The sequence below is a fragment of the Bos taurus genome, chromosome 13 (assembly GCF_002263795.3).
Source record: "Bos taurus isolate L1 Dominette 01449 registration number 42190680 breed Hereford chromosome 13, ARS-UCD2.0, whole genome shotgun sequence".
Classification (NCBI taxonomy): Eukaryota; Metazoa; Chordata; class Mammalia; order Artiodactyla; family Bovidae; genus Bos; species Bos taurus.
In genome coordinates, this window is record NC_037340.1 from 30996044 (window position 1) to 31007704 (window position 11661).

An 11661-nucleotide genomic window follows, 5' to 3' on the forward strand; every position below is an offset into this window, starting at 1 on the left:
CTACTCTCAAAATCTACCTTACTGTCAGCTTCAGGCCACCTGAGAAAAAAAAAAAATTGATCATTCAAATGCGTATGATTCATAAACATTGCAAAGGACAGCTACTTTATCTCTGCAGTCCTCACAGTAACAGTCACAGAATGTAGTCAAAGTATTGATTGGCATATGGTAATAAAGAAGCCATAGGCTTAATTTACAGACATGTGATTTCTGGGGCATTTTAACCTGATAAAATTTAATTTTCTGGATCACTCTTAGAAGTCATCTGAATGATGTTGCTACTTCATATATTTTTGTCTTCCAAAATATATTTCAATCCAAAATAAGTAATTTATGCACGTTTGTGTTTGTGCCTACATGTACATATTTTTAAATTAAATTTTTGGGTCTATACAGCCACTGTACCTATGGTCTGAAGCCATATATATATATATATTATATTTCATCTAACATATATATATATACATACACATATATATATGTAGCAGGTACTTGTATAAAATATATACACTTTGTTGTCATATTGGTTATATGTGAAATGGTTTGTTTTGAAATAACCTCAGGCCATGACCTGTTGTAACTACCTGAAGGCCTTATTTAGTGTCTCCTCGGTGACGCATGCAGCAGTGCAAATTAAACCTATGTGCATTGGGTTATGAATAATCTTTTGTTTCAGAGAAGGCAAAAGCCTCTGTCTGATTTAACACCAAAGAATAAATTACTCTGACTTGTCCAAGTAAACCTAAACACATTCTATTGACAAACCGGACACGGGATTTTTCTAAATACCATACATAATTACACGTTTACACACTCAGAGGGTAATCCTATGATACAAGTTCAATCTCTATTTTTAAGAACTATCACCCAAAAAGAAAAGAAGATTCCTAAGTCAAAGGAAATGTGGAAAATGACCCTAGGCTTGGGAATTCCCTCAAATCCAGAAAATTCCAGGTTAAGGCTTGAAGTTGAATCATTCCCAGGTCTAAGCTAAAGTTAACAAGAATACAAGGCAAACGATTTCTTTGGGGACAAAGCAGCATTGTGTCAATGAGACCCTCTCCTGCAGGGTAAAAGTCATTCTTCCCCACACTGTAAATGGACCCCGAGTTTCATAATTAGCAGATAAACTCACAGGAACCAAAGCTGACATATGGATAAAAGCAGCGAGATCACAGTACACCAAAGTATCATATATATCGAAGAAATAATTCAGTGTCTTAGATTTTTCTATAAAAATTTGTGATCTATATATAGGACTTCATTCACATGGACACTAACAATAAGGAGTATTTGCTTTGGCAGTAGTGGATCACACATCTGCTTATCTTGATTTTAATATATTTTTTTTTACATCATGTTCTGAGTACACAGATGTGAGTCAGGTAGCATTTGAATCCCCCACATCATATACACAGCTGAGGTGCCCCGCATCCGGCATCCCCCGGGGTCCTCGGATCACTGACGTTAGCCACATGAATCCAAGGTCTGAACTCAGAGCAAGAAGCTTAGTTTTTGCACAATCAGTCAGCATAGATAATAAATCCAGAAAATGTGCTGTATTTGTTGTTGTTGCCTCCGTGGGCTTTCCCGCCATCTAACTTGATGTAGACTTCATCTCCGGGCTCCAGATGAAGAACCACACTGTTACTGGCATAGTCGTAATTCTGATCCGCATCTTGGGCAATTGCACTGGCGCGCACCTGTGTGAAACAGACAAGAATTAGAATCTGCAAAAGAGATTTTCTTTTCTTTTTTTTTTTTGCCATTCACACAGCACCATAAATAGACTGGCCGTCAGGGCCCTGAATTTAGCACAGCCAAGTCCACCTTGGCCTTGGGGCTTTATGAGGATATCTTTGCAACGGTTTCAACTATGCTGTTGGAAAACAGAAAATAGCGCTTTTCTGACGGTCATTGTAGCAGTCTTTTTTTTTTTTCAACTATATGTGGTAAACAATGCATGCCAATCTCTTCTCTTTCTAAATCAGGACTTTTCTAATTCCTTGTATCTCTATGCCCAGTCACTTCCTGAAATGGCCATTGTTTTCTGCATTTTAATTTAAACCAAGCAGCAGTATTCTAACCTTGTCTATGAGTACAGAAGTTCAAACCAAACTTCAGTTGGTCCCTCTGATGATTAGAAAATTGAGATCCATGGTATGTACAGACTGAGAGAAATCTGACTCTTCTAACTCTACTATACAGAAAGAAAAAAAGAAGAAATCTTTTTGATTTGGGGCTTTCAAAATCTAATTCAAGGAAAAGCCCCTGTACCTGAATCAAACATTATTGGTTTAAAAGTTTTCATAGCTCTTACTTCTATTTGTGCCTTTTTATCACTTACTTGTGTACACTTAAACTATTTAATTTCAGTACATCTAAAACTTATAGAAGGAACAACACTCCCATGATTCGATGTCTCTAAAATTTCTAGAATTTCTGAATGATCTCATGGAATACCCTTTTATATTTAGGTGATTCTAAATGTGTGGTTTGCTCTGAGGATGGAGCTTTGCTTATAATCCACTCATATTGAGCCTGTGATCTCATTAGAGAGCTGACAGACACTTGCAAACAGTCCAATTCCCCATCATATCAAGTAATATGGACATTCTGTCACATTCTCAACTCCAATTAGGCTTCACATTCATTTAGTTGTATTCTGAGTCTACCTTGGAAAAAAATTTTTCAATAGGCAGACTTGTACTTGATTTATTTCAGTAAAACATCTACTTTGTGGCTTGTTTCTATTCCACTGTAATGATATTTCCCCAAATAACACAGCGAGTGATTTAGTGGTTTTGTAAACCTGTACTATGTAATAATGCATGACTTGGGGTGCAATATGTGGGATTTTATCACTTGGCAAAATGAGAGAAATGAGACATAAGTCAAGCATTTCCATTCCTTTCTTTCAAAATTTAAATGATAGGTTTTCAAATTAAATTTTCATGTGGTATGTTCTCACAGTAATGCTGAAATGTTAAAAAAGGAGAAGGCTCTTTGACACTGCTGAACTTGTAATTCAAGTAGTATTTTCAGCATTTCTTTCTGGATATCATATGGCAAAAGGAGAAAAGGGCTTAAAGATTTAGAATCATTTAACACTGTGCTAATTGACACTACTATAGTGAAAGCAATATATCATTATGCTGAGAAGCACTGATTCAAATGTATACACCACTTTAGTGATCTGTTTTGACCATTAATAAAAATACAACTTAATGTCATAATATTTCTTAGGAATTAATCCATTAGATTATAGGAGTTGGATGCTTTGATTCACTAATTTCATCTAGTCATTACATTCCCAGGAGAAAATAATCTACAAGGAGGACAGCATTCTTAGGACTTGATTTTTTTTTTTTAATGTGTAGATTTTTAATGAGTGAGAAAAATTAAAATACAAAATAATAGCTAGCCATATTAGTAATATATGAATTATCAATCTATAATAGGTTTCTCACCTAATAATCAGCCACACATTTTTATTTAGCGCTTTAGGTATTTAGTATGAAATTCTATAGGTATTATGCTTTAACACTGTTTTCTTCAGGAAGGCATTTGAGAACTGGGATTATCAAAATCAGTTGATTTAGAGATAACAGTCTTAAACACATACATAATGCAATTTTTATTCTATTGCATTATGGGGTCTAACCACAAACCCATGTAAATGTTACCATTTTTATTCAGTAGGTGTTACCATGAAAATCTGCAAATGCATTAGGGTGATCCCACAGACTGGAAGGTTACCCTTAGAGTTTTCACTTCCTTTGTTGGATAAAGCCAGTGTGATTGCTTTTTAATGAAAGTGATTCTCTAAGATTTTAACCTGTACTGTACCATAATACTCTCCCAATTAAATACGTGCCATATTCTAGTGTACTTTGCCTGATTTTTGTGTGCCTGCTCACCTGATCATACTATAAAGGTATAATGGAACGTGAAATTTCAAGCTCTAGTATCCAGCCCAGTAACTTCCAACAATTCTTCCTTTAAGCCATCAAACTATTGAGGAAAGCAATGTATCCACCCTGGAGACTATTTTCAGGTTCCAAAATGTATACTGATTTCAGCATTTTCTCTGAGAGGTTGATGCATTCTTTTCTTTGCCCCATATACCCATTTCTACCTAAATGTACTCTAATATCTTTTCATCTTATAAGTTAACTATTTAGATTCTGCTGATCTTTAGTGCATGTTTCACAGCCCCTAAAAAGATAATTAATTTGACATTTCATGAATCTTGCTAATAACTTAGTACCAGCCCACAAACTGTCCATCATTTCCAATATATCTCATATTTACTGGTGCCATGACTAATAAATTCTTAGAGTAAAAATGGATCTTTAATTATTTTATAGTTCTAATGTTAAGCCAGTTCTATTTTTTATTACAGTAGCTTATTATTTTTTTTCTTTACAGAAAATTAGAGGAGCTTATTATAGTGGTATTATAGTGACTGGATTCAAATAGCTATATTTTTTAATCAGGTTTCCTGCTAAAAGTATACAAACTTAAAAAAAAAAAATTCCTGTCTCTGTTAAAGCTATTTGAGTCCAACTTTTGCCTTTAATATGCACTGTCATGGGCTTTTAACACATGGTAAGATTAAATTTAGGTTGATGGTTTCATGGGGAATATGAGAATGATAGTCCTTTTAGTTCTGTGTTTGTGAGGATATAATAGGTTATGTTGCTTTAGCATTATCTTATTAGTGAGGGTTTATCATTAGAGACAATATTTATGGTAACATTTGCTAATTTAATTAATCGCTACTGATGCTCTCATAATTTCATTTTCATTGTACTTCTGTGGAATCATAAACAAAAGGTTAAGTGGTGTATCAGGTTAATTTACTGGCCTTTGACGTTTCCATCTGTGATTCTGCATTCAAACACAAAGCATAAATAAAATGGTTCTCATATGGTTACGGTCCAGAGGCATTCCTCTATCCTAGAGTGAACTGCTTTTTTAGTTTAATTTTTTGTGCTTCTCAAATCTACTTAATCCATAGAACATTACACTGACATGGATCTCTTGAGTTTCTGTTTTATGAAAACAAATTAGGTTTTGTTTTCCCAGAAGAGGGAACTGCTGTCTAAGAAGTGATCAGACAAGAGTAAATTTGAAAATCAAGGATCAACTCTTTCTTTAATATTAATTAAAAAAAGATTTTGTAAGATTTGTCATTTGTAATGCCTGCAGACCAGACTTTACAAAATAGTTCTATTCTGGAGATAGAATTTCTTAACACTAATATTGTAATAACCATTTTGCAAAACAGTCCTTGCTGAACTCGAAAATATATTGTTTGCTACGGTATTTGTTTTTCTGAATAACTTGTTGCTCACCTTTTATAGAAGCAGCAGCTTAACAATGCCAATGAAAAGCATTATACATTATCAGGTCAGCTGTTTTGCCTTTTTTTTTTCCCCTGATCCTCACATAATGCATATCCTAGGATGATACAAAGAAGCCTTCTACACTCCAAACAATGAAATTATTAAAAAATACAAACTGCACACGGAACACATATATGGCATGGTTTTCCTGGAATCTAAATCTGGCCTCAGCGTCAGCATTTAAACTAATTTAAATGTACTGCTCCCCAGCTTTTCATGCAATTGCAATTCCCAGAGACTTAAAGATGTGTGTTTTTATACTCTGGCTGAAACAACTTGAATCATTTTTTTTAATTTGAATTAATACCTCTAAAAACAATCTCTTCAGCCTGACAGTATTTGCTAGACTTAATCTTTGAGTCAGAAGGCAGCCAAATTGTAAATAAATGGGTGCCTCATCACTGCCTCCTGAGGGGCTGTTCACAAATCATTTTGTTAGGGTGACATAATAGCTCTATTTTGGTACAATGAGTCATGCCCTTTTTAGCCATTTACCTATAATGAAGCCACTGCTCTGTGAATAATTTTTATTTATCTTAATATTATTTTCATGCATAATAACTATAATAAACAACCCTGTCAGTGCCTCCTGGTGGCCATTTTTCCTCTTTTTGTTCTATCCGACCTTAGGGTCCCTTAAGCCATTTACTTCTGAATTCTTTTAGAAGTGAGGGGTAATAGGAAAGAGAACGGACAGGATATTTCGCCCTTTCTCTTATTTATTTAGAGCATTTGTGTTTCACTTTGGAAGAATTCTGACACTGTGAATTGTGTGTTTGGAATAAATTCTGCTTTAATGTGGCTTAATACAAACCAGGGTTATAGCTAGAAAGGTCTCAATTCAAGGGACAAGCGACCTGAAGCCTGAGAATCCTTGTTATATCACAGTTGGCCCTCGCAGGGTCATGGGGAGCAGGGTAGCGGGGGTACTCTGTGCCACTTGAGAAGCAAAGTTAAACCCAAGAACTCAGCCCAGACTGCAGGCTGCAAGGCCTCCCTCAGCGGCTGATTTACCGTGTGCAGAGGGTCTGATTATACTTTGAGGTAGATACAAATATGATTTTCCTCCCCTGACGAAGAGATCAGACACACTACGGTTTTGCAATGACCGCGAATTTCTCAAGGCAACGAGAAAGTGGCCCCAGCCTAACACCGCAGACCGGTGGCCCTTGGAGCAACGCGCAACGGCTTGGCTCAGGGGAGCAAGTCGTCTGGCCGAGGGCTAACCTGAGGCTATTTCACAGTCCAAGCCAAGGCCACCGCTGCTTGTGAGGGAAAGGTTGGGTTGGAGAGACCCTCACGAAGGCGCCCTGGGGCTCGCTGGCAGGGAGGCTCATCGCCCCGGGTTTGGGTTGGCCCACCAGCTTCCTGACCACCCGCCTGTGCGTCCTCCGGCTCCAGCCAGTGGAGTTTGGGCTCTGTGTTTGGGAGCGTGTTTTATGGCACAAACCCAGGATTCTCAACTTTTCCTTTTGTTAGCAGCACTCATTGCCTCTTCCCCTTCTTCAGCTGAAATCTAAACCAGAGTTTTGCATCTCGAATTTGACTACTTGTGAGTTTATCCGGGCCTGGCGATGTGGTCCTGCCTTGGCCCCGGGTGCGCCCTCCGCTCGGACTCACTCCTCCGCACCCCTTCTATTTTTTCCTTTGGGCCCAGGTCTTTCTCCCTCGGGTTTGTCACGCTGGCACGCCCACTTCTGGCTCCCCCAGCCCTCCCAATTCCTGGCAAAACCTGACAGTGACCCCCACCCTGGTGAGCATCCCACAGCCGAGGGGTCGCTTTCTCCTCCGGGACTGCCCGAGGTGCACGGATTGTCCCGGGACCGAATCCTGCTTCCCGCTTATTAGGGTCGCGCGCAAGGAACGCAGGTGCCCGGGCTTCGGGAGCCACCTTCGCCAGGCCTCCGGGCGCTCTTTGGCGTACGACCCCCCCGCCTCCCCAGGGTGGGGACAGCATTCCCCCTCGCTCGCAGCTCCCTGGAGCGGGAGCTGCCGCGCCCATCCTCCAAGGGCTCCCACCCCCCATTTCCGGGGTCTCCTCCCTCTCGCCTGCACCTTCCCGCGCGCCCTCCCCGCCCTCCGCCTGCTCTCACCTGGTTGTTTTTGCAGAGATCAGCCCACATGCTGGTGCCATCCCCTCCTCGCATCAGAACGTGGTAGGTGAAGAAGTAGATACCCGGGATGGAGCAGGTGAACTTGCCCGTGGTGGGATCGTAGTGGTTCCCGAGATTGGTGACCACGTCGTCGAACTTGAGCACCTCGTAGCCTTCGTGCTGCCGCTTGAGGCCGGCGTAGAAGGCAATCTTGGGCACCGTGCTGTAGGTGGCGGCGCTGATGGCCCCGGCCGCGTTCAGGCCCGGCGCCCCCGGCGGGCCCGGCAGGCCTTGGCGGCCTGGCTCGCCCTTCTCGCCCGGGGGGCCCACGGGGCCCGGCGGCCCGGGCTCACCCGGGGGCCCCCGCGGGCCCGCCTTCCCCGGCCTGCCGGCCTCGCCTTTGGGGCCCTGGATGAAGGTGGGCAGGGACTGCATGAGGCCGCGGTCGGGCGTGGCGGCCGTGCTGGGCGCCTTGGTGCCCCCATAGGGGTCGCAGACCATGCGGCAGGTGCCCAGCATCTCGTAGTGCGCCGACGTGCCGGCCGAGCTCACCAGCACCGGGATGAGGATCACCAGCAGCAGCACCATCACCACCCCCAGCGCCCCGGCTGCAATCAGGCGCCTCCTGCTGCCCACCAGCCGGCTCAGCGCGGGGCGATCCTCTTGTCTGCTTTTGGACAAAATTTTGAAGGTTGGGCGGGGACCTCCTCAGAGCCGAAAACAACCCCCTGCGAACCCCAAGTCCCCTGGGCAGGCGCGCGCCGGCCGCTCCTCGCGGGCTCTGGCTCTCCCCCCAGCTGAGGCTGCGGCTGGGGAGGGAGCTCGGACGCCAAGTGACTTGAGCTGAAGTCCCGAGCTGGGGGGTGCGGGTGGGGGTGGGGGCAGGGGGAGGGGTGCGCAGGGCGCCCTCTCTCCTCCCGCGAGCCCCTCGCACCTGTGGCTACCGGGGCGCCGGCGCGGCCGCCCTGAGTGCAGAGCAGCCGCCGCCTCTCGCGCTCTCCCGGGCCGCTCACACTTTTATGCCTCCGCCTGCGATCGACTTTTCCGTTTTTGCCGACTGCGCCAGTTCGCACCAACTTTCCGTCTGAAGTTGCCTTTTTCTGCCTCCTCCTCTTCTTTCGCTCGCTGGGATCGCCCTTCTCCTGCCTTTTCTCTTTCTTTTTCCCCCTCCTCGGCAACCACCAGAACTCTAATAGATGCGCATCCCCAAAACCCCGCGCACCGGCTAGGGCCCGGCAACCCCCGGGTGAGTGGAGCGGCGGCGCTGGGCACCAGTGGCGGCTCGGAGAGGCTCCGGGCTGGATCGGAGGAGCTGGCGAGCAGTGACGAGCGCCTCACGGCCGGGAGCGGAGCGAGAGAGAGACTGAACGCAGAATTCTGCCTGGGTACCACCTGCCAGGAGAAGAGGAGGCTGACAAACGCGCGCCGGAGCAATTTATAGGCACCCAAGGCGCAGAGGAAGGGGAGCCGCTTTGGCATCTCATTGCGGCATCTGCTCTGCTCATCCCACTCAAAGAGAGTTTGGCATTACTCTGACAATGTGGGATTTTTTCCCCCCTCGGCCTCTCTCTCTCTCTTTTTTTTTTTTTTTTTCCTTCTCTGCACATGGATGAACAGTGAGATCCTGAATACTCCCTTGCTGAACTCAGGCGATGGCAGCGCTCTCCCTGGACATATGGGGTGGGGGTGGGGGGGTGGGGGAGGTGAGACAGATGTACAGGAGGAGCCTTCAGAACTCAAGGGTCACACCTAAGTCCTCTATTTCCCCGCTGCCTGCAGCCCCAGTTGGAGGGTGCAGTTGAAGGTTGAATGGAGGGTGGCTGGGTTGACAGTATTTCTCTAATGGCTCACCCACAATCGGCGCTTCAGGTGTTTTGTTTTTTTTTTTTCCTGTCTCAAAATGCCACTTTTAACATAAGGAGGGCCCTTTAGAATTTTCCAGATGGTAGATGTGATTTTTTTTTTAACCTTATGATTTTCCTCACCAGCCTTCCAAAGTGAAATAAGATGTTACCCAAAAAACCGTAAGGTGTGTTGAAAAGCCAAAGGACCTTTCTCAAGGATTTTAAATGAACATGCCCACCACATAAAAGGAGGGAGGGGGGGACTCTTTTGACAAATGCTGCAAATGGTGAGAACACAGATAGGTACTCTGATTATAGGCTTACAATTCTAGCAACCTTTCAGGAGATTCAGCCATGGACCTAAGTTGCATTTACTTAAAGAGTAAATGCATGAGAAATAATCACTCGTCAGTATGCCTTAAGAAGTCTTGAAAGAAAGCAGGCAGCGTTCACAAAAGTACTGGACAAGATCTTTTCTTAAGACACAGAAAGAGCCCTGCAAGTCAAGCACTTTTCCTGCATGTGTCTTGGGGGAGGGGGAAAATGGGCAAAATATGAGAAAGAAGAGCTCCCATTTGTGATGGCGAGGAGGAGAAGGAACAACCTGAATTTATAATATTAATGGAAAGCCCCTCCGCAGTAGATATTAGGCAAGTTATCCCACCGACAAATACATAAGACACACAAGAACGACTTTAAATAAACAAGTAGAATTGATTCGTAAATCATACTTCTGCATTCAGGAGCAGCGGATGTCAATCAAACCCGGGTGACATTTGGTTGTCAATACGGGGATGATGGCTGGGAAGACGGTGACTTATTACATCGGGGCGAGAATTGAAATTAGAAGCAGAAACAAGTAAGATTGCACAACCAACAAACAATAGCATCCCGGGTGCCCATCAGAGGCCTGTGATCTGGTCTGTGGGTACCACAGCATGGATGGACATCCTCTCCTCTCTGCTTTCTGCCTACCCCCATCCCACCCCACCAGTTCAGTTCTTTCTCTCCTCCTCCTCTATTTCAGAACAAAATAAGGTCAAATGGGAGGAGGCAGAAGGAAACAAAGATTCATTGATTCTTCTAAGAGAAATGTCAGCGGCTCGTCCTGGGAGAATCAACATTAAGGCATTGGGCAGTGGGGGGCATCCTAGCCCAGGTCTCCCTACTCCCCAGGATCACGCCTTCTGGCTGCTGACATGGCCCCTCCTCCTGCTAGTGGGACTCAGTCCTTCTCACTTCTCAAACCTTTCACTTTTATTTGAAGGGGTTGGTTTTATAAACATCTGTCTTTACATTGGACATAGTTAATATACATTTCACACTGTTTTTGTTCACATGAGCTGCCTTATTTTTTCATATGTTTAAGCAACAAACACAAAGTTCTCTCCAGGCAACAGTATCTATTTTCCTAACATCTCTTCTGGGTTGCTTCTCAGAATTACCTTTCTTTGTGGGGGTCAGGGGGAGCAAGGGACAAAATGTGTCAGCAGTAGCAGGTAATGTATTAATGAAATACGTTCTCCCCTGATACACCAAATTATCAGATGTCATCCGAGTTCTTCATTGTGAAGAAGAGTAGGGGAATAAAAGCAAAGTTTTTTTTTTTTTTTTTTTTAAAGGGAGAATTGTATAAATAAATTCTCATCAAAAACCTGAAGATTTGGGGTTTGGTCAAAAAGTTTGTGTGGGTTTTTCTGTAACACCTTATGGACCGGAACAAACTTTTTGGCCAACCCAATACATGGATGAGTATTCATCCCATAGAGGAACCTATTAAGGATGAAACAGAAGAGTTGAAAGGGACCCTGGAAAGCTATTTCTACTTGCTCACTTGGCAGATGGTGAGACTGACCCACAGACATCCACCCTGTGTTTGCTGGTACACTTTCCTCTGCATGGTAGTATGGATACATTCTGGCCCAGCCCAAGACCTGCGGTACTGTTCCTAGTAATTCAGGCTTTCCTCCTACTTTCTCTAATGCCAAGGCAGAGCTTGATTTTTGCAAATGAGGGCTTTAATATCTCAAAATTCTGCTGAGATGTGGACTGGTGCTCAATTGTCATGTCATCCTTCATAAGAAGTACACCTTTTCTGAGTTCACACGGCTGACCCTAGTCTTTCCCTTGAATGCATATACCTGGGCAGTGCATGGACATTTGCTTTTTAATGAAGGAAGTTTAAATGCTCCTTCTCTTTCCTTTCCTTTATAAATCATATATCAATACTTCAATTCAGTTCAGTTCAGTTGCTCAGTTGTGTCCGACTCTTTGCGACCCCATGAATCACAGCACGCCAGGCCTCCCTGTCCA

The 11661-nt window shown here is 43.7% G+C and overlaps 1 protein-coding gene across 1 annotated transcript; it reads right to left on the reverse strand.

Moving 5' to 3' along the window:
• Positions 1 to 612: 612 nt before the first annotated feature.
• C1QL3 (complement C1q like 3) lies at positions 613 to 8121 on the reverse strand. The gene is made up of 2 exons (NM_001206164.1): positions 7505 to 8121; positions 613 to 1703 (listed from the first exon to the last, which is right to left on the reverse strand). Exons 1-2 carry the CDS (start codon positions 8090 to 8092, stop codon positions 1524 to 1526), a joined length of 768 nt encoding a protein of 255 aa, NP_001193093.1. The 5' UTR covers positions 8093 to 8121; the 3' UTR covers positions 613 to 1523.
• Between the last annotated feature and the right edge of the window lie 3540 nt (positions 8122 to 11661).